This window comes from Natator depressus, chromosome 6 (genome assembly GCF_965152275.1).
Source record: "Natator depressus isolate rNatDep1 chromosome 6, rNatDep2.hap1, whole genome shotgun sequence".
In the NCBI taxonomy this organism is placed as follows: Eukaryota; Metazoa; Chordata; order Testudines; family Cheloniidae; genus Natator; species Natator depressus.
Genome location: NC_134239.1, coordinates 21,908,546 through 21,931,648, shown reverse-complemented (window position 1 = coordinate 21,931,648; position 23,103 = coordinate 21,908,546). Strand labels below are relative to the sequence as shown.

Sequence of the window (23,103 nt, the reverse complement as noted above, 5' to 3'; positions counted from 1 at the left end):
GATCTGGGCTTTAATCAGCTGATAGACCATGAGATGGAAAAATCTCAGACACAGACTCCACTTTCTCCTCATGCTATGTCCCTTTCAAGCGCTCGTCTGTCAGAGGTCTGTGAAATGGAAGCACCCATGGTCCGGTAGATCTGCTAGACACGTCAGCTGTGTGCAAGTAGCATACAGACGGCTGAAGTAAGCAGGCTCGAGGAGGGCTGCTTTAAACAGCTGGGCCGTGCCTCAGGCCGTCCCCTTACCCCAATGAGATGAGAGGGGAACGAGTAACACCCTGAACAGTGTAGCGGAGGGGAGGCCCGGAAGCCACAACAGAGGCTGGTCCTGCTCCCAGTGGAATTTTGCCATTGACTTTCCTGGGAGCAGGATCAGTCCTATTCCAAAGTAGCTTGCTCCCCTAAATGTGCCCGGCTAATAAATTAAAGTTTAGCGCCGAACACTGTATTCTAACCTCTCCACACTCTGCCTGAGTTCAGTTTGCAGGCCCAGCCGCGCTCAGCCTTACGCATGTTGTATGAGCCCATTCGCCCTACAACTCCTTGTCATCCTTGAGCAGGGGGCGGTCACTGCCTGAACCAAGTCACACCGACAACACTCCACTTCATTCTTTGCCAGCTTCTTGCCCCACAAAGCACATTCACACAAGAGGAAAAACATGCCATGTTCGTGTAGTCCACCATACCGCCGCCCTACCCCTTTGTCTGTCCCGCTTCCCTTGGACACCACAGCACGCACGGGCTGGCCTGCTGTCATCTGATGAACACACAGCATACATAGGCACAGATCCATAAAGCTGGCACTTTCCTAACCATACATGCTCAAGGTAACCTGTTGTTTTAATGGGCATAGGCCAGCAGTTCTTAAACTATGGTTCACTGGCTGACTACACCATGCTCCTTATTCCGGCTCTTCTTCTTTTTTTGGTAATTTATTTATTTAGTACAGTTTCAGAATGCTTGTCAAGGCCACCCAGAGTGTAGGCTGGGTGCTTTTTTATTTTTTTTTTTAACTGCAGCGTAGCCAAAATCTCAACACCTTACTTGCCTTTCAAACAGCCGCCTGGGCCCCAAGTGCCACCGGCGCTCTGCCCGTGCGAACAGTTGCACTAGTGGCCACAGCGATGACGTGCAAGCAGAGCAATGCCGCTTGTGCGGCAGGATGGGTCACAGGACCTGGGGTCGTGACCAACACTGGACCAGTATGGGAAGGCCGACTGCTGTGGACTACTGTCACGCAAGCAGGCTGGACTCTGAGAGGAGACCTGTATGAAACTGACATCGCACACTGGATGTTGCTTTCCTCCAAAAGCAACTACAGATGTTAGCTTTAGGCCCCTTCCCTGTCCTAGCTTAGGGGTGTGCTATTGCTAAGACACCTGAGTAGCAGTGTGGTATCTGAGCACTGAGCATCTGTGGAAAGCAGCAAGAGGGAGATGACGAGCGTATCTTCCTCTTTTTGCCTGCCCACAATTCTGAGGTGTATATATTTATTGTGTTTAATATGATTCTGGGTAGTTTCAATGATATGTCATTTGAAATTTCTTGCATTCCATGAGTTTAGTAACTGAGGGTGAGTGAGGCCATAAATGAGTGGCAATCCACTTGGTCATTGCAATGTGTGCGTGTATCACACACACACAGAGGTTGGCCTCCTCACCAGCAGCTCTAATTGCTTCCTCCTTTTCCTTTTAAGGCTGCTTGGATCTTTATACATGTCATCCTGACTGAGCTGTGAGTCTCAAAAATGCAAGTGTCTCAAGGACTGACAGCTGAAAGTTTGATTTAAATACAAAAATTAATGGACTCCAGGAAGTCTCATCCTCTGCCCTTCCTTTGAGCAGCCAAGGGCATTTTAAGAAAAAAAGGAAGGGGTGGGGGGGGGGGTATAGAAATCAGGGAAGCAGGTCTTCCCAAACCTATGCACTGATGGAGCCCAACATACCTTACGAAGGGTGAGTGAAACCCTGGCCCTGCTGAATTCAGCGGGCGTCCTGCCATTGACATCACAGGGGCCTGGATTTCACCTGGTGTGTCTGGCAGAATGTTAAGCACTAATATTAAAGTATAATTTATAGAACACCTGCCCCACTGTAGTACTTTCCCTAGGTTTTCTTTATTGCTTAGGTAAATTGGGCATGTTTGTGTTTTAGCTTCCTTTTATTAGCACAGGGCTCTGTGTTTCATCCAAATGGACTTTGGCCTAAGTTTTCAAAAGTGATTTTGGGGGCCCCGCTGGGACACTTTTTAAAAGGGCCTGATTGTCAGAACGTGTAGAGCACCTGCTCTCTCAAAGTCAGGCCTTTTAAGGTGTCAAGCCAGCACCCACAAACTGAGCCCTCTGCCCCCCCACAAATCACTAGTAAATGTAGGTGATTGCAGGTCTGTGCACAACTCCCTGCTCCTGGATGGAATGTCACCTGTTTGAGCGGTTCCAAGCCGGGGCTGACCTAGAGGTCCAGCACTTGAGCAGCTAGCGAGGCCTTTGGCTTTGCAGCTGAACTGTGACTTCCAAATAGAGGCAAATCCCTTTACATGGGCTAGGGTGTAATTCAGTTGGTGTGGCAGTCCAGCCAGGAGAGGGGCTCTTCTCCTGACATCTTGTACTGAAGTTCAGTTTTACACCACAAGTGGGTTGGTCTTTGCTGCTGCTGGCTTCACAGAAGTCATTCCAGCACTAGCAGAAAGGCTTCAGGAGTCTAATCTGGCTCCAGTTGAATTCAGTGGCCAAAGTAAATGATTCCAGGGGGAGGTGAATCAGCCTCAAGGGGCTGCTTGCCTATAGCACGAGGAGGAGATAGACAAGGGCAAGAGGAGGGAGACATGAAAGCAGCAGGTCAAGGTGCGCAGGGTTGAAAACAGCCCCACACGCAACTGGCAAGATGTGCCAAGCCCCTTCTCCCTCTTCTCTATGGAGCAGCAGCAGGTCTGGTGCCTTCTAGCTCAGGTGTTGAAGGCTTTAAGTAGCATTTGACTTTAGTAATATGCCTTTTTCTAATGTCATGTCTCATGCAGCCAGAGGGCTTTTGCACTCTCTGTAGAGCAGGCATTGCATTCACTGGGAGAAGATTGCACAGCCCGAGAACACTCAGGGCGTAACTTGTCTCGCAGTGTTAGTGCGATGTGTGGGAGGGATGGATGAGTCACAAGCCAGTCCCTCAGAAGCAGGGTCATGGATTTTATGGAACGTCTCTAGACCTTGCAAGGGGGTCAGAGGCTCGCTCATGTCAGCATGCGTGGCTCCAGCGAAGTCATTGCAGCTGCAGAGCCAGCCCATGGAATTTAATTTAGGCAGAGTGTGAAACATCTAGAGCAGGGGTTCTCAAACAGGGGGTCACAAGATTATTTTGGGGGGCAGGGGCAGTTGCGAGCTGTCAGCCCCGCACATGTCAGGCCTCCAGCTGTCAACCCCCAGGTGTACCAGGGCTCCGGCGGTCAGCCCAAGCCCTTCACAGCTGGGTGGATGGAGAGCAGGGGCTTCTGGCCAGGCATCCAGCTCTGAAGGCAGCACTGCCCCCAGCAGCAGTGCAGAAGTAAGGGTGGCATAGTATGGGGGTGGGGGGTCATCACAGCCTGAAATATTTTCAAAGAGGGTCCCAGCAAGAAAAGTTTGAGAACCCCTGATCCTGAGAATGTGTCTTCAGGGAACTGAGCAAGAGACCCAGCCACCCCCCCACCCCCATCTACAGTGCAGCTCCTGTCTAAGCACAACTGTGTGTCGGTGTTAGTCTGTCCACACCTGCCATGCTGCACAGCCGTGTTTGTATCCGTACGTTACAGACAGCTATCCCACTCTGCCGCAGCTGCTGTGGGGACGGGGCAGGGCAGAAGATTGTGGGTGTTTAATAAGGCACAATGAGCTTTAGGGCAGGCTGTCCTCCCACGCACATAGCGAGGAGGCAGGAGAACAGGCTGTCAGTGCCCACACAGTTACATGGGTATCTGCTGTAACGAGGAAGGACCATTTAGAACCTAGTTACAGCCTGATAATGATGCTCATGAGAAAAATCAAAGCACAGTGTATCCAACATGATTACGTTACCAACAGCATGTGTGGACACAAACTGGGTAGGGAGGCAGCCTCAGTACAAGCTGTACAGTAGAAGGGCCTCTCGCTATTGCCATGAAATGCCAAGCTGATCTGAGTTGGGTGCTACGGACTATTTTGCCTTTTTAATAAAATGACCCTTGTGATTTGATTTAAAAATTGCCTAACTCACATCACAGATACAGGGGGGATTGATTGTGTTCTCTCACACCTCGGTTGTGATCATGGGAGTTCTACACAAAGCAACGCGTTAAAGCCCTTCATTTTCCTTCTCTCTACAACTTGGACTGCAGAAGGAAGTAGGAAATAAAGGACACTAATGACCAGCTGCTTCATACTAAGCCAGAAAATCAAATTTCATGGATCAGCCTCTGCACTGCACCTTTGGGAGGCAATCAGTGAGAGTGAGTTAATTAAATATGGATTTTTGTAGTGTACTTTTTGATACTTGGTTAATTACTGCTCCTTCCCATATGATGGAATAAATAGGCTGCTTCCCCAGAGGTTGTAAACTGGCATAGCTCCTGACACAAATCATGCTTTCAGCAAATCAGAAGACCCGGAAGTTCTGGTTCTTCGTTAACAGGCATAAGGTGAATATTGTTTCTTAGTGAAGAAACGGGGCCTTGATCCAAAGCTTAACAGGAGCCTTTCCAAAGGGGTTCAGTGGGCTTTGGCTCCAGCTGCTAATGTTGAAGGGATCACAAAATCTGAAAGCTTCTTTCCGTCTTCATTAAGAAATGTTTCTTAGAACTGTAATTGAGGCCAACTGTAATTCTAACACCAGGTCAGTTTTCATACATTGTGCCAGTTTCTTGTGTGTATTCTGAGTAGTGCAAACCTTTCAGCTACTGATGTGAGCGAAGCTCTCTGTTCACATTGCTCATCTATGCATCAGCACGGGCAGGAAAAGTGCCCTTTTCCCCTCTTGTGTCTGTGTAAATAAACTGACATTCCACTGTCCTCCAGTGGGTAGAAATTGTTTATTGCACAACACCGCCAGTACACACATTGCAAACAGTGAAATGGATCTTGCTGTACAGAGCGCTTAAGAGATTGCTTAGCGTGGTGCTCAACACGCTAAGAGTCTTGGCTAAAAGGACGTCCTTCTCAATGGACCTCTTGGGCAGGCCGAGTCATTTGTCCAAGATACTCTGAAATAAGAAAGACAGTGAGTAACTGCAGAGTTGCAGCTTCTGTTGCAAGAAAGCAAAGAAACTTGAAGTTTAAGCAGCCCAAAGTTTGGGAGTATTTGGCTCTGGAGTTCCAGTTCAGAACCCCACTTAAATAGAAAGAAAAAAAAACCCAGCAATATCAAGTTGTCAGACCACCAACCCCAGAGCCCCCTAGGGCGTGCAAGAAGTACACAGTGCCTGTCCCTGGAGCACTGCCTCATTCAGAAAGAAGGGAAAACAGAATTTGAGTAAAATCAAATAAACCAAACCTCAGCCTGGCTCTGTGGTGCTGTTCACAGCACAGCATTTCCATCTTCCAAGGGAAAAATCCGGGGGGGGTTGCTGCTTCCATGTGCCAGACTGTGCAGCACACATTGTACTGGGGGGTTTCCAAAGCCTGAAGCAAGACCTGAGCCTCTTCACTGACCAACTCAACAGCCACAGTGAGAAGATTTGGAAAAGTGCCTTTCGCGAGTGCATGTGCAGCTAAGGATGCGCCCAGGTGCATCCAGCTCCCAAGACAGCGGGATTCCCCTTGGTTGGTAATGCAACCAGTGCAGTTCCACTGGGCAAGAGGGGAGAAGTACACAAGGGGTACACACCCCACATGAGATGGCCAAGCTCTGCAGGGGCTCCCTGCACTGGGCAGTGGTGGGATCGCTGCCATCTGGGCTGAAGTAGCCTCTAGACATGGGGTTCCAAATCATGCCAAGGGCTTGGGGACGAAAGGACGCTTCCTTCGTTCTCCCCCTTGCCCACAACCAAGTTTCCCTAGTGCCCAGCCCAACTATGCAGGCTGGGAACTGGGAAAAATTATTGGCTGCCCTGGAACAATGACCAAGGGCTGCCACGCCACAATGCTTTTACCAAGGCCAGGCTGGGAGTTAGACCATCCACAAGGCCATTGGCAGAGTGACACTGCAAGGGTTTAACTTTCATTTCTGTTTGCTCCTTACATAACCTCCATTAACTCAGGCCCTTCACAGGGTCATTGGGTGACAATTCCATGGGAATCTCCATGGGGAGGTAACGCCTTGGAGAACCGAAGCCTTAGATTATAAAACGCCTTGGGACATAATTTCCCTGTCACGCCATATACGCCAACAGCACTATGATCTAAATTGTGCTTAGCACCGCAAGGACGGTCTCAGATTACACACCAATTACACATTTAAAGGAATTGACTTCCATGGATTTAGAATCTAACATGCCATCACCCAAGTGATTTTTATATACATCAAGGATGGGGCTTTCAAAGTCCACCTGGGGATTTAGATGCCCAAAATTCCCATCCATTTTAGAAAATCTCAGCCTAAACATACAGCGTCTCCAGTCATTTAGGAACAACACTGATAGACGCAGAAAGACTGATCAGGAAGAGGGGCAGAGACAGAAAGGTATCCTTCAAGCTAGCTGTATTCCTTAATAAAGACGGATTGCTTTATCAGGACGAATGCTGAGACAGGATGACTGACACTGGAATCACAGGGTGAGGTTCTATGGACTGTGTTATGCAGCTGGTCTGACGAGATCACCACATCGCTCTGTTCTGGGCTTGAAATAGACGGCTCTATGAAGTCTATCTGACCAGTGTTCCAGAGTGGGTATTTTCAGTTTGGCTCCCTCATTGTTCTAGGGCCCGCTCTAATTCCCATTAAAATCAATGGAAAAATTCCATCTATCTATCCCTATGGCCTGATCATCACTGTATCTGAGTGTATCATAATCAATAGATCACTTCCCCACCTGGGAAGTAGGGACAGGCTATTATTTCCATATTACAGATGGGAAACTGAGGCACAAAGAGGCTAAGTGACTTGTCCAAGGTCGCCAGGAATCCACAGCAGAGCAGGGAATTGAACTTGGGTCTTCCAAATACTAAGTCGGTGCTTTAAACCACTGGGCCGTTCTTCTCATTGACCACGATGGGAGCTGGCGTTAGCACAAGCCCAGCTCCCCACAACAGGGAAAGAACAGAAGCCAAAAGCCAAGAACAAAACATGAGGAGCAAAGCTACAGCCAGGTTACCTGGCGATTGACATGGATGCTGCTGGGGCCGAAAGATGTAGTCCCATAGCTAGTGACATAATAGTGAGCAGGGGGCGGGGGCTGCGGAACCTCCGGGTCACTTGGAACTGAAAGGAAAGAGAAGGAGACGTCAGCCTGCCACGCCACAGCCATGGAGTGAATCCCCAAAACCCCCCACCCCACCGACAGTGTAAAGTGCTTGACACATTAACTCATCCCTCCTGGCAGCGGGGGCAGACCCTCAGCCGGTGCCAGCTGGCTTAGCTCCAGTGACTTCAGTGTAGCTAGGGCAATTTATACCAGCTACGCATCTGTGCCAGAACGTGAGAGGCAGATAACAGAAGCCTGTTGTAAGGGAACAGCCAAGGGGCCAGCAGGAGCTGGCCGCCAAGTCACAGTGGTCTTTAAATAAAAGAGTGGGGGAAAATGGCTCAGAGAAACTTGGGAGTTTATTAGAAGCAGTTCTTAATACCGGGGAGCTGCCTGTCAGAGATGGATTGTAGGACACTGCATTGTTGGGCCTTTTACAGATGGGGAAACTAAGGAAAAATGGTTATGCGGGTCAGGGCAGAGCTGGGATTAGAACCCAAGTGTCCCAATTCCCAGGCCTTGTGTTTGCTGTAAGCCCTGGACCATGCTTATGGTCATGCTTATCTGATTACAGTCGTGCACTTAGAAGACTCAACTGAGATCAGGGTGCCATTGTGCTAGGTGCTGTGCAAACACGGCGAATGACAGGCCCTGCCCCAAACAATTTATGATCTACATAGACCAGAGACAGAGGAAGTATTAGCACCCCCAGCGTACAGATGGAGAAGCACAGCAAAGAAAGACGACGACTCAGGGTATGTCTACACAGGGATATAAAAAAAAACAGCAGCTGACCCCAGGCTCCAGGGCTGAAAAATTGGTGTATAGACCTTCAGGCTCAGGCTGGAGCCCAAATGTTGGGACTCTGTGTGGGGGGAGGGTCCCAGAGTTCCAGCTCAAGCCTGAATGTCTACACAGCAATTTGTAGCCCTGCCCGAGCCCAACAAGACTGAGCCAGCCGTGGGGCTTTTATCCCTGTGCAGACATACCCTCAGTGACTCCTTGTACAAGGACACACAGGAAATCCTTCTGCCTTCATCTTGTGGCAGAAACTGGCCCCTATGCTATAGCAGGATTCTAACCCTCTGCCCGTACCTTTGGGTAAAAGCAGCTCAGTTCGAAACCGATGGCCACATGTTCCACAAGTTTTAATTTCTTCCTTCATCCTTAAAATAAAAAGAAAGGAAAAGAAAAAAAACTAAATTAAAGTGCCACTAAACACCTTTACAGCCATGGAAGACTCTTTGGGATTCAAAACAAGTCATTTCTAAACAACTGCTCTTTCTAAAATGTTATGGACAAAAAAAGAGAGAAAATGTTGCCCGTGGTCTAAAGGGAGGATTTTGTAGTTGAGGTACTAAACTGGGAGCCTGGGGTTTATTTCCAGCTCTGCCATGGGCTTCCTAAGAGACCTTTGCCAAGCCACTTAAAATGAAGATTACATAGCAGCAAATGGAGTTCTTTGAGATGAACCCCTGCATATTCCTGCTTGTAGGACCAAGACACCCGGGCCACAAGCCGGTGGCAATAGGGGAGTGGGACTATGCAGAGGTCACTCAAAGAAGGACCACTAATTTTCAAAGCTAGGTGTTTAAATACAGATGTAGGGTCCCATTTCCAAAAGGGCTCAGAGTTGTTCCCATTGAAGTCACTGCCAACTTCAAAAGGAGCAGAGTTAGACCAGGCTCAGTGCTTTTGAAAAATCCCACCCATAATCCCTATTTACACACCACAATCAAAGTGGATTAATTTTCAGAAGCACTCAACTCCCAGTGGAAACAATGGGACTTCAGAGGCACTCCGCCCCTTTGAAAGCCAGTCTGCTTTGGTTTGGATGCCTAAATACGGATTTAAGGCCTGATTCAGCAATGATTAGGTGCTGAATTACTTAGCTGTCTGGGGCAGGGACTGTCTGTTCTGTGTTTGTACAGCACCTACCACAATGCGGCCCATGACCAGGGCTTCTAGGAGCTACTGCAATACAAATAACAAATAATAATAGAAGTCAAGCACACACTTTAGTGCTTTGCTGCATAGCTATTCAAGTGCCCAATGTTGGACACCCAAGTTTGAAAATTGTGTCCTTAGCCTCTTGGCGCTTCTGTTTCCTGTTCCGTAGAATGGGGTTAGTAGTTATTTGCTTCACTGGCATGTAGTGAGGATTCAGACCGTTGTAATGTGACTTGCACTGCTCTGATGGAAGGTATTATAGACATGCAAAGAATGGGTCTGTTTTTAGAACTGATCACCATTTGTACTGTGGTAGCAGGTGCTCACACCCCCACTGTGGGTATTTCCTCTAGGAAAAACAGGTTACAGGACATACGTACACTGTGTTCTTGTCATCCACATCTGGCCAGAAAAATTCTGCAGGACATTCTGCCGTTCGACAAGGTGCCTTAATGCACATGTGGAGACCAGGCCACTCCTCTGAGAGCTTCCGGATGATGAAGATGATCGCCATGAAAAAATCCCATGTGAACTGGAATTCTGTAGATGAATAAGGGAAAGAACTGGCTGCTGTTAATCATCACAGTTACCTGGACTGAGTTAGCCCATTTAGAGCACAAATGGTAACGGGCAGGCAAGAGTTGCTTGTAGGCTGGGTTATAGGCGAACAGTTGCACCAGGTGGGTTCTTTCCAGTTCACCCAGACTAGACACCCTTGAGGAGCAATTTAAAGTGTGGGAGAAAGTATTGTTGGCCTGACCCCATCCCACTCTGTGACAAGATCTATGCACTATATGCAGCATAGGCAAGAGTGGTAACGCAAGAGGCCTACAGGCCGGCATCCTGTAAGACTTAGCTTAAGCTAAGAGCATTTGCATATGCTGGGCCGTGGTATTTTGACCCAGATAACCAACTAGGCCAACCTCTAGGCTAGCTCAAGTCCCTAGCTGCCCATTATATGCAACCCCCCCCCCCCCAAACCTGCAAAAGCCCCTAGACAAAACACTGCCACAAGCAAACTGCAGATCTTGATAACGACAAAGTGTGTCAGCACAGTGCTAATTATGATACTGTTTACTTTGGCTCCTTATAAGGCTTTATGAACAATGCTTGAGTGATAAAAATTAAGGAAATGTATCATTTGACTTGAATGATAAAAAACTATAGAAGACTGATATTCTAGGGGCAGGGCAGAGAGAGACCAGGGGGGCACCTGTGTGTGACCATCTCTGTCTTCCTCTCCCTGCGTGCTTGTATTCAAATAAAAAGGACCTTAGCCTGTTTGAAGCAAACAGATGAGGTGACTCGTTTTCCACAACAGAAGGTAAACCAAAAAACAGTCCCCAAAAGCCACGTTGTGCCCTTCTTTGCTTATTATCTGTCTTGCCATAACACCGAGCAGCCCCAGGCATAGACCAGAACCCCAAGGCGCTAAGCACTGTGTAAACCAAACAAAAACAGAGTTCTTGCCCAACAGAGTTTATGGCCTCAAACTTTTATTTAAAAGTATTTTTTCTGCTTTTATTCCCATTATGGTAGTGAGGCCCTTCTTTCTGCTAGAGCACCAGAAAACGGTGACACTAAGACACTGAGCAGTTGGAGGGGAGGGAATGTTTAAAACTCTTTTAGGACGGGATGGTTGTACTAGTCAATGTCTGTGTAACTCAAACATCAAGAAGAAGAGTTCCCTTTGTGAAAGCTTCAGTCTCGCTCTCCCCTTTGAAGGCTGAGAAAATTCTGTCTCCAACCCGCCAGCAAGAACAGGGAAGATGCGGTCTGAGGATATTGCTCCTCATGCCAAGGTAAAACATAAAACTTAATGAAAGGGAGGAAAAAAAAGTTTACTTTGAAAAATCTCAACCTGATCTTAAACGTGGAATCGGTCTCCTGTCATCCCAGGCAGTTTATTTTGAGAGAGACACTGTGGGACCCCGATTTCATTAAGATCTTGGGAACACCCAAATCTTTAAGAAGTTGGAAGTTCTATTAATCAGGGTTTCCCCAGGTTAGAGAGAGATGCTCCAATGGGACAGGCCAGGGGAAGTCACATGGTTCTCTGTAGGCTAGGGAGCTTCAGAGAGTTCAACTCTTGGAGACACAACCCAGCTGTGGCTAACCAAGAGTCAGTAAGTGGGGATCATGCTGTACATGCATTGGCCCAGCATGCAACACAAGTGCCAGTTTGTTTAGGGGAGTTTGGGTGCAGTACACGAAAGCAGATGGCAAGTGGACAACTACCCTCCACTCCCAGGCCAGGGAAGCGAAAGAGAACATACTCAGTAGAGAAATCAGTGCCTTCACTCTCACCTGTCCTTTGTGCTGGCTTTCTGCTCCGGAGTTCAATATAACTATAGCCCTTCTGGTTGTTCTCTTTGATCAGCAAGGGTTTGCCACTGCATATGAGCAGGCAAGTGACCTTCGCAATCCAGTGGGCCGAGTAGAAGGAGCAAGCTTTCACCATGAGCCTGCAATGAAATTGGAGAGACACATCAGCCAAAAGACCGAGACAGTTCTGCCCTCCAGCATCATGGAAACTATTTTCAGCCCCACCTGCTGCCAGAATATATGTAGCCAACCCCAGTTGGGACAACAATGGGGATTGAACCAGGGACCTCTCATACTGTATTAAAAACATGAGCATCTACCGCTGGAGCGAAAGGACTGAGACCCATTGCTAGCAGCTGGAGCAGACCCATTAAGAGAGCTGGTTGGGAATTTTTCTACTCAACATGCAGATTCATTGGAACCAAAACTTTTTGCGAAAATGTTCCAGATTCAAGAAAAAACTTTCATCAGCAAAGGTCTTCGGATCCAGGATGGAATTTCTGGTCAAAAAATCAGACCGAGTGCCCAGAATAGTGCAGAACTCAGGGGTGAGGCAAGTCCCTGCTCTGACTGATTCAGAGTAGTGTCTTGAACCTGGGTCTCCATATCCCAGGTCTGTGCCTTAATCACCATTGGCTAGTCTGGGGTGGGAGGAGCCTCTGTCTCTCTTTGCACAACAAATTTTGAAAGGTGTCGGTTTCGTTCCACATCGGAACAAAAAACTCCAAAGCCTCTGCATTTTTTGCAACAATTGAAATGTTTTCTGGGCTGTCCTACTCGTTAGCCCAGTGATACTCGGACTGAAGCTCACAAGCACCTCCTGTGTCTCTCTGCAGCACAGGATATTAAAACACTGTGATTTAATTATTTACCAGTCTAAGTTATTAACCAATCAGGATGTTTTTACTATTTTATTAACCAATTGTAGTTGATAAAATGTTAATACTTGGTCAGTCATTTTGCTGAGAGAGAGAGAGAGAGAGAGAGAGAGAGAGAGAGAGAGAGAGAGAGAGCGCGCACACACACCTACAGTATGTATTATATAGTATATAATATTTAGTGTATATATACACACTAGATATTTCCCCATCGTACTTTTAAATATGAAGATATTGTACTGTGGTAAATGAAACAATGAATTCACGCTCCTTTGGCTCTTTTGATCCCTTATTTGACTCCTGAATCACTGAGGTCTGAATATCACTGCACTAACCTCTTCTGAGGCTCAGCCACTAGAGGCTGACAAAGACTCACATTCTCCTAGTGCATCTCGCTCACACACACAAACTCACTCACTCATTTGTTTCTCTTTCTTGCTGGCTTTTCCTTCCCTTCTAGCCCTAGAAAGGCCAGCAGTCAAAAGCTTCTTCCTAAAGTAAATAGCTGCCCCATACATCAGACAGCCTGAGCGCTTGGTACATGTTGGGTAGCTAACAATCCCACAGGCAAACCACAATATTATAAGTATGGATGGATGGATTCATACACACATCTCGGAGAGTGCCTCTTCCTGCTTCTCTCACTCTTGATGCAGCAAGATGACACTGATTTGAACAAGCTACCTTGCCAACATGGATCCGTTGGGTACAAATCACTTCTTTATGCAGAGATAAGAAACTTTAGAATGGATTGTTGAGTCTGCCATTCATTTTCTGGAAGGGAAGAAATGCCCTGGGCTCTAGTGTGTCATTCAGCAAAGAGGCCCAGCTTCCCCACCAGCTGTTAACAAAACCCCTCAATGCTCTAAAAGCTGCATGAACTGAAGCTTGGTGGCCAATTGAAAAGAAAAAAATTACCACCAAAGCAAGACGCTCCACTACACATACTTCTCCCTTAGGGGAGAGGATGAGAGAACAAGTGACAGATGCGTAGTCAGGTTGCTTAATGCACTACTGGAAGGCACTCAGATACTACAGTGATGAGTGCACCATAAAAACCTACACAGTGAGAACAGAATTAGATGTTTCTTTGAATATTGGGGAACCGCAGATCCTGACTGGATGGTATGATATGGCTGATAATTAACTCAAGAGGCGATGAATCCAGATCATGACACGTGTCAAAACTCATCCCCATGACTGGGTGAAGAGGAGTGTTTGTGAAGGTTCGGAGACGGGCTATCCTACAGGGTATAAGATCAACTGAACTGCAGGAGGAGGGAAACCTCACAACTTCTTCGTATTACAATGACTCTGACTCTCAGCCTTGCCCTGGCTGTAAGCAGAGATCAGCCAGAAAGGTAAACTACCCTAGCTGGATTTGTTTTTTTGCTGTGCTAACTCAGAAGTCACAGACAGCCAGACTCACAGGGGAAGGCAATGACCCAGCAAGTCACCCAGGACTGTCTGAGCTCATGAGATGAAGTAGAAGATGCACTCCTTCACCATGGCATCCAGAGTCTGTTTTTTGCCCCACCAAAGGGATGATTTCAAGGAGCACAAGCTAGGTCTGTGGAAGTAGTTTGGGTGTGCTAGACCATATCTCCCTCTTCCCCATGAGTCCTTGCACAGTATATATGCCTCTTCTAGAGCAGGGCTCTCTAAGAGATGAAGCTCAGCCATTGCTGGCTCTTTGTGAAAGAGAATATGGCTCAGCAAATGGGATTATGAAAGTGTCCTCCCCGTTTTCCTGTTCTCCCCTCCATAATGCTCCCTGCAGTCACTTTGTTCAGCTCTTCTAGATACTAATAGATGGCTTAGCAGATCCATAAAGGCTGGACACCAACACTCCAGAGAACCCACCTCCCAGCACAAATCTCCACATGCATGTGGTTTGCCAACTCCCGGCCCTTCAGGATTACTGGCACACCCGCTTGGATAGAAATAAAGCCATAGAGAGGCATGTGACCAAAACAATATGCAATGACTTACACATGCAGCACCAATCAACACAAATGAGAACCATGCGTTATGAATTCCTGGGCAGTACACTGCTAACATGCCCTATTATTAACAACTTATATGACAGTAGCACCTGCAGGCCTCAGTTGAGTTCATAACTTCATTGGGCCAGGTGCAGTACCCACCCAAAGAGATTTCCACTCTAGGCAGACAGAGGGAGAATCATTCTTCCCATTTCACAGATGGAGAACCGAGGCTCCGAGAGAGGATGAAGTGACTTACCCAAGGTCACACAGAGTCTGTGGCAGAGCTAGGAATTGAACCCAGATCTCTTGAGGCACAGTCCAAGGCCTTAACCACTAGGCCAACCTTCCTTTTGATAGCTATGAATTAATGTGTTTGTTTATACTAGTACCAACTACATGCTTCCCAGACAGACAAGAAGGAATGACCCCTGCGCTGACAGGCTCCCCAGCTCACATGGCCAAGGCAAGTGGGCTGGCTTGTTACCTTTGGAAGAAGCCCTCTGGGATCTCAGGTGAGAAGTAGGCCCGGATGTGGAGATCCTCCAGATGATCTCCTCCCCACCTCTCAGAAACCTCCTCGCTCTGGTTGAGATACGTGGGAAACAAGTAATAGGCCTCGCGGCAGTTCTGCGTTGTTTCCCACGGCTTCCCCGGCACAAACTCCCTGGCCCCGGGGTTGAGGTCCTTGGAATGCCTCACCTCCAGGCAGATCTCAAAGTGTTCCAGAAGGCTGAACAGCTTCCCCTTCTGGGCCTTGTGCCCCACCATCTCCTCAAAGACGTCCTTCATCCCTTCCGAGTAGAGCTGGTGCTTGACCAAGGCTCGCATGGCCCGCTGGCACAGCATGGCCTTCGACTTGAATGTCCACACCCAGTTGGACTGGTCTCTGATGGTAGCATGCTCTCCCACCAGCAGGTCCACGGAGATGCTTTCCAGCTGCTGCACCAGGCGATATCTAACAAGGATCTGAACGGGAAGCAACAAAAGCTCAGCGAGCCAGGTTACATTTCAGTAATGGATGCGGTTTGGCTTAGGTACTTACAACACCCACATCACCATTATATCTGAGGGCCTCACAGTCTTTATTGTATCTATCCTCACAACACCCATGAGGAGGGAGGGAAGTGTTCTAATCCCCATTTTATGCATGGGCAACTGAAGCACCGAGAGTAAGCAGCTTGTCCAAGGTCACATAGAGAAAGTCTGTAGAGAAGCAGGGAATTGAACCTGGTTCTCCCAAGTCCTTGGCTAGCACCCTATCCTTCCTCCTAGCCTCATCTCCCTGCAACACAGCAGGCACAAGGCTCCTCCAGCAATCACAGGGAATGGGACCAGGTTCCTTCTACACAGCGCACACCAGTATGAGGAAAACAGAGGCCATAGTTGCATCCGATGAAGTGAGCTGTAGCTCACGAAAGCTTATGCTCAAATAAATTGGCTAGTCTCTAAGGTGCCACAAGTACTCCTTTTCTTTTTGCATAGTTGAACTGAGGCCGAAAAGGACTATTTTTAAAAAGGGGGCGGGGGGAGGAGAATCCGAATCAGAGGCATTCATTCGCTCTTCAGGATAAATTCAAATGCTATTGGATGGCTTCAAGAGACTGGGGAGAGGATCATCTAAGCCAGGTTGGTAAGAGCAGGGTCTAACTGTATTGTTAAATTTATTCACCAAAATAGTGCATTATCTGCAGTAATCCAGATAAGTATCTTATGACTTTTAAACCAAACTTTGTGGATAAGCACTATACCGAGATGTGCAGACAATCGTTCCTTAACCTGTGTATTATATAATTTTAACATTAGCTTTAATAAAATGTTTAAATCTGCTGGCTGTGAAGATGAATTAGAGGCCTCAGTCCAGTTCCTAGTAGACAGTGTCCACATCACAGTGGTTAGATCAGGAGACTGGAATTAGGGACTCGTCGGTTCTATTCCTGTCCATGATTTGCAGCATGACCTTAGGTATTTTGCTTCCATTTACCTATAATGCTGACTCTTTCACACAACTTTGTTAGGCGTCATTGATTGCTTGCAAAGTCCTTTGAGAAACTCAGCGGACAGGCCTTTGTAAGTGTAAGATCATCTCCGAGACTTGCCCCAGAAACTGAGGCATGGCTGGAGAGCAAAATGCCTTTCTTTAAGGCTTGTTCTTTCCAAACCACCCATCACTCTTGTGCCTGGACAACGGTGTGCAGGGTGGCATGAAACAGAACACGCAGGGAGGCAGGACACTGCTTCCCAGAGAAATAACCTGGTCATGGAGGGAGGGTTCTACAGGGACCCATACGCTCACCTTGAACATGGTTATTAGAAAGGCTGGCCGGAGAAAGACTGTGCTTTCCAGCTGCTTGATTTCTTCATACCATATAATCAGCCCGATGCGGTGGAGGTATCTCAGGATGTCCCGGAAAAGCTCTGTGCCCAGATGGCTCAGGTGCTCTCGGCGGGTGATTTCACTAAGTAAGTGGTTGATGTCCATTATGCCTAGAGAGAGAACAGGATCACATGGAAACTAACAACACAGGGTTTCAAACAGCAGCTGAAATGCCAGTGTATGGGGGCTTGCCCGAGGCTGAGTCCTAAAAGGGCCAACATACATCAGTGCTAACACCCAGGTCTTGGCAAATCCTACTCCAGGTCAAAGGCGACTTCTGGCAGAACTGGACTCAGGAATCCTGAAGCACCGGGGGGGTGGCGGGGGGGGGGGGGGGGGAGAAGAGAAGCTGAGTGCCTTTGTTTGCATGACAGTACCCAGGGTGCTTGTCCAACTCTCAGCTATTTCACTGCAGGGCTGTGGTAGGAGTATTCAGAACAAGCCAGAGGTAATTAATTAGATATGCACACGTATACAGATATGTACCAGGCTCTTTGAAAAGGTTACTGAAATACACAGCTCTCCCCGTTATGGACCTAGTCCAACAGTCCTTACTCAGATTAGTAGCTCCACTGAAGTCTAACCATTTACATGAGGAAGTGTTTGCAGGATCAGGCCTTTGGCTGTGCGCTGCCAATATGTTCCTCTAAGGAACTTAATGCAGCTCACTCTAGCCCAATTTAAACAAGAATGGACCTATTTACTCCCAATGAGCCCAGAGTGGAGACTGATCATTGGGGCTGCTACACTTCCCCTTACTCCGCACAGCACAGGAAGAGAAAATCCACACAAGAGGAACAGAGCCTGGAGCACCGAGATGGCATTTCAGCCTAACTTCTGTGTCTGACATCCCCCTGGCTCTTGTAGGTTGAGCCAATAGACGCAGGCACAGGAAAGATCTACATTGCAGCCAGGAGATCCTGCTGCCTCCCCAGTCTCTGGTTCTGAGATACACTTTGCTCATTATCTCTAGAACCTCTCTAGGTCTAGGCTAATCCAAGGTGGGCTATTTTAGAACATAACTAGGCTGGCCATGTGCAGGGATAGTGCTGCTATGTCACTGGCTGGAAACAGCAGAGCTCCTTGGTTACTAGACATACAGTGAAATCGCAACCCCCATCGTGCTGACGCGGGAATAAACGGAAGACAGAATTGACTAGAATATGGTTCAGTGCTCTGCCCTGCAAGAGAACGGGGTTTGCTTCCCAATCTCTCACCCCCTAGCCGTGCAGCGCCTGGGACTGCTACAGGCCACCACCGGCTTTGCTCCTAGATTGGAGACGGTGTTGAATCGCTGAACTGCCACCGTGTCTCCAGTGGAATAGGGAGCAGTGAGTTTATTGGGCATCAAAGGGAGTCCTTGGCCAGCCCTCCTTAGCCAAAAAGACGGTGGCTGTGGCGTAGGTCCCCTAACGCGGTGAACTCTCAGTGGGAAAGGGTGGTGGGGAGAAGAGATGATCTATCGACACCTACCATGTTCTGCTGTCCCCTCACTCTGCTCAGTATCTACGATTGCCGCTTCCACTTCCTTATAGACAGGGGGCAGCACTCGGATAACATTAGGAAATATTTCTTCATTCCTGACGTGCTCCACAATAGTAGTCTCAAGTTTTTTAATATCCCAGTAATTAGTGCAATTGACGGGAACAAGGTTTAAAATCTGGAAGGAAAGAAAAACAGTTCCACGGCACTCGGTTACTATGGAACACTCAGGGCGCCATATGCCATATTTTGTCTAGCTCGAGCCCTGGTGCTCAAGCAAGTACCAATACATAACGGGTATCACGGTCCTCTTCAGTTGGTGACCAAAGCCAAATGCTGACAGTTTTTGGTGGGAGTTTTGTCTGTCATTTATAAAGGTGTTAAGCAGCTAGTAATCATGGGCTGAGAAAGAGGATTGCCCAGTGGTTAGTGTGCTGGTCTAGGACTTGGAAGACATAGATTCAATTCCCAGCTCTTCCACAGACTTCCTCTGTGCCCTTGGGCAAGTCATGTCATTCCTGTGTGTCTCAGTTCCCCATCTGTAAAATGGGGATAATAGTACTTCCCTACCGCCCAGGAGTGTTGCAAGGATTAAAATATTAGAGATTGCTCCTACTACTCAGGGCCCATATAGGTGCCTTAGATAGAGAGCAGTGTCCCAGAGGGGTCTAATTTCATGGGAAGAATAAGCAGCAGGCACAGAGACACAGGAGCGCTTTGAAATTCTGTTTTCATTAAGATGTCCCCAAGAACAAGAGATGGGGTGAGAGGGAAGAAAAGAGAAACACAGAAAGTATCAGGGGAAAAAACAAAATGAAACTGTTTTCTTAATACTAAGGCAGGTTGGACAGAATATTTTAAACTCTGAACTTGACAAAAAATTATGAATTTTGATGAAAAAGTGTGGGAGGAGTCAAAATTTGTTGCTAAATATTTTCCCCATCCTCTCCCTTTTTTGTCCATCTTGTTTTTAAATAAAGCAGCTCTACTAATACAGATTTCCACAAAATTCACCATATAACCGTTCTTTATAGCCTGGGGTACCCCAGTGATGAGCTCATGATCCAGAGATTAAATTAAAAGCAGAGATTTAGTTAACCTCCCTGGGGCTGAGCACTAGAAGCTCCTTGGAAAAGAGACAGTCTCCCATTGGCCTGTACAGCATTGTGTACACCTATAGTGCTGTGTAATAGCCAATCAATAGCCCTACAGTCAAGGTGCAGCTCTCCATCTCCTTCAGTCGGTCCCACTGGTCCACGTAGAACTCAGACTCCTCACTGCTTTCCAGGTTGTTGATGAAGTGGGTGAGGTTTGCCCTCCTTTCCTCCAGCATGGCCTGGATCTTGCTCATGATGTCCCGCTTCTTTTCTTCTACTTCCTCCTCAGTGCAGCAGTCTGTGTGGGTTCCCACGGGCAGGACCACGGAGTTTGGGACTCGCATGAAGAGGTTATTGATCCAGAAGCCAACCAGCTCCTGGAAGTTGTCATTATTGAGCTGGTACCTGAAAAATCGATCAAACCAACACTCAGCCAGTTACTGTCAGTGCAGGGTGTGACAATGTGCTCTGGGTCATCCCGAGGATTGAACACAGCGCTGCCACAGTAAAGAGCACGTGTCTCTACAGCTTGAGCTAAAGGACTATGTCTCCTAACTGGGGTCTGTAGCAGACTCGTTTTCCTCTATGGATGAGGCAGAGAAGAGGACAACATACACTGAATAGTGGCTTATCTCAACACCTTCCTCTAAAACAGCTGGTGTTGGATACATGAGACTGAATGATCATTCTATAGGCACTGCCCAACTGGTGTAGACTTATACATTCCACAATCAGCACTAGATACAGCAGCTGTTCAGTGGCTTCTTTAAAAGGAGTTTGATCTCCATCCAAGGGGCTAGCAGTCACATTGCAGAGAGGGCAGGCAGTATGCCTAGTGGACAGGGCACAGGACTGCACCTTGGGAGCCCTGGGTTCTATCCCCAGCACTGCTGCGGGACCTTGGCCATGTCACTTCCCTGCTCCATGCCTGTCTTTCCCACACACACGCACACACCCTGTGTCTGTCTGAGCTAGTTAGATTGCGAGCTCTTCAAACAAACCCATTGCATAACACTTACTTCTGGAAGTTAATGACCAGGATGACGAGGGCCTGTGGGGTGATGAACACATGGTGGGTCACGTAGTACTCCAGCTGCCCAGCAAAGTCCCAGAAGAGAAACGTGAAGTCCTGGATGTGGAATTCACTGATCTCAATCCCCACTGTCCGCTCCTCCTCAGACACCAGAACCACTTGCCTCTGCTTCAGGCTCTTACAGATCGTGGATTTTCCTGCCAGTGAGGCCCCCAAGAACATGGTCTTCACCCTCCTGTCTTCCTCCACATGGCAGTTCTGCAGCTGGCTGAAGTAACTCAGGATCTGCTGGATGCCCCCAGCACAGACTTCATTGGGAGGCTCCCGCAGCGGGTTCCCATTTGCCTTGAACATCTTCAGCAGCCTCCCTTCGAACAGCTCCCTGGGGAGCTGGCGCAATGTGTTATTCTGCACATAGAGCTCCTGTAAACTCACCAGCTCCAGGACAGCTTGGGGGATGGCTCGGAACAAGTTGTTGGACAGGTTGAGGTACTGGAGGCTGCTGCTGCAGGTGGCCAAGTCCTTGGGCAGAGCACTGAGGCGGTTGTTGCTCAGCCGCAAGTGTTTGAGCCTGGGAAGACAGGAGAAGATCCCCTCCGGGATCACCCGGATTTGGTTCTGATTCAGTTCCAGCTTCTCCAGGTGGACCAGGCTCTGTATTTCCTCGGGGAAGTCCACGATCTCATTCTTGGACAAGATCAGCTTTCTCAAGTTGCCAAGCTTTGAGATCCCGGCGACGTGTTTCAGCTTGTTCCGGTCCAGGTTCAGGCTCTCCACTCTGGGGTCCTGCAGGACCGTAGGAGGCAGGACTCTGAGCCTCATCGTGGAGAGAGTCACTTTACTCGCGCGGTCATCTGGCTCCTGACCTAATGGACGGAACAGATCATTACAGCGCATGAGCCTGATTTCCACGAGCACTCCCACTGCTCTGGCCTGGAAATCTGGCTGCTCATTTAGGGGCCTGAAAGGAACATGTTGGTAGCTGAGCACCTTTAGCCCCACGTTAATGTAGCACTTTTCCTCCCTAAGGGGCTCAGAGCACATCACGAACTCTAAAGGGTCATTTACAGACCAACGACAAGCTGCTCCTGCTGCTGCAGTGAAGCATGGGAGCGGTTTTAGCAGCACCACAGGCAGTACCTGCACCGCACCCCTTACACAGCCCGAGACAACAGGCTGGAAGAGGACATGAATATTGTGTCTGATTGAAGCTGCAGGGGGAAGCTGAGGAGACAGGAGAACTGCAGGGCTGGAAGGGATCACAAGAGGACATCTAGTCCAGCCCCGTGAGGCAGGGCCACATCAACCTAGACCATCCCTGACAGGTGTTTGTCCAACCTGCTCTTACAAATCTCCTACGACGGAGATTCCACAACCTCCCTTGGAGGCTTATTCCAGAGCTTAACTACCCCGATCATTAGAAAGTGTTTCCTAATATCTACACTAAATCTCCCTTGCTGCAGATTAAGCCCATTGCTTCTTATCCAACCTTCAGTGGACATGGAGAACAATCGATCACCAACCTCATCACAACAGCCCTTAAATTACCTGACTTGAAATTTGACTAGGAGACAAGTTTAAAGAAGCCGTACTCTCTCCCAAAGTGCCAAGGGATCTTTCATGTCAACGGCTCAGGGCCCCTGGGCAATCGGCTCAGGGCTGACTCAGCTAGAAATGCTACCTGCTGAGTGCTCACTAATGGGTTCCCCCTCAGGAACCTACTGAGCCGACCCACGCTCTTTGCTGGCAACAGACAGGGTCACAGTGTGAGGCACACCACTGCAGCTGTAGCCAGCTAGATGTATTCATGGCTCAGTGGTCAGGAGCTGAGTTCAGGACCTTCCCTCAGGCCCTCACCGCCCTTGAAGTCTAGGGACCCCCCAGGCAGATATATTGGGATGCCGGGGGGGGGGGGGGAAGGAAGGGGGTGGGTACTTTAGATACAGACACAAGGAATAGCAGCTTGGGAACTGCTGGCAGCCAGGGCGTCAGAGGGACTGGTGTTGTAAGCAGAGGGGTCTGGGTGGGAGGAGCAGCTGGGTGAAGAACCACCCCTGGGGCCTCAGAGGGACTAAACCCCTCAAGCAGAAGCCTAGCTGGCCATCCCCAGCCCAAATAGGAAGGGTACCTACAGCAGAGCGGTAAATGCTGGGGGGGCGAGGTCTCTCCATGGGCAGAGGGGGCTGTTCTAAGCTAAAGTAAATGAGACCAACTTCTCCATTCTGCTTCCTGTCTGGGCCTACGGCTGTGGTGCATCCTCACACACAGCTCGGAGCTTAGGAGCTGAACTCAAATGACTCTCCCCACAGTACAGATCCTTGGGAGGTCTCACCCCTCACTGAGAAAGAGTTAACACCCCTCCTCTCACCCTCCCCCCACATCCTCCCCTCTCCATCCCCACATAGGGCAGAGAAAATACATCTGCCTCTCCCCATTCCCCCTCCCCTCCCCCGCTGGGGCAGTGAGTGAAACAGCAAAGGCAAATCTATCTCACTTCCTCCCTCCCTTCCCCCCCACCACGAGGAGTTTGGGGCTGGGCAGAAGAAATAGGGAAAGGGGGTTGTTTGCTACTCACAGGCTCTCTGCTGGGCCATGCTGTCCTTTCCTGCCTGCAGCAGCTGCAACAGCTGGAT

The 23,103-nt window shown here is 48.6% G+C and overlaps 1 protein-coding gene across 1 annotated transcript; it reads right to left on the bottom strand.

Moving 5' to 3' along the window:
• Positions 1–4,984: 4,984 nt before the first annotated feature.
• LOC141988791 (malignant fibrous histiocytoma-amplified sequence 1 homolog) lies at positions 4,985–23,103 on the bottom strand. Its single transcript, XM_074954754.1, has 11 exons — positions 23,046–23,103; positions 20,457–21,336; positions 19,551–19,842; positions 18,332–18,518; positions 16,778–16,968; positions 14,969–15,450; positions 11,601–11,758; positions 9,674–9,833; positions 8,439–8,509; positions 7,254–7,360; positions 4,985–5,204 (listed from the first exon to the last, which is right to left on the bottom strand). Exons 1-11 carry the CDS (start codon positions 23,062–23,064, stop codon positions 5,187–5,189), a joined length of 2,565 nt encoding a protein of 854 aa, XP_074810855.1. The 5' UTR covers positions 23,065–23,103; the 3' UTR covers positions 4,985–5,186.

Bases quoted from the DNA above. Each gene is read 5' to 3' on its own strand.
- LOC141988791 (XM_074954754.1), bottom strand. The intron at 11,759-14,968 runs GTAACAAGCCAG...ATTTCATTGCAG, and splicing joins CCAGAGGGCTTCTTCCAAAG to GCTCATGGTGAAAGCTTGCT. The intron at 7,361-8,438 runs GTACGGGCAGAG...CTTTCCTTTCAG, and splicing joins TGAGCTGCTTTTACCCAAAG to TTCCAAGTGACCCGGAGGTT.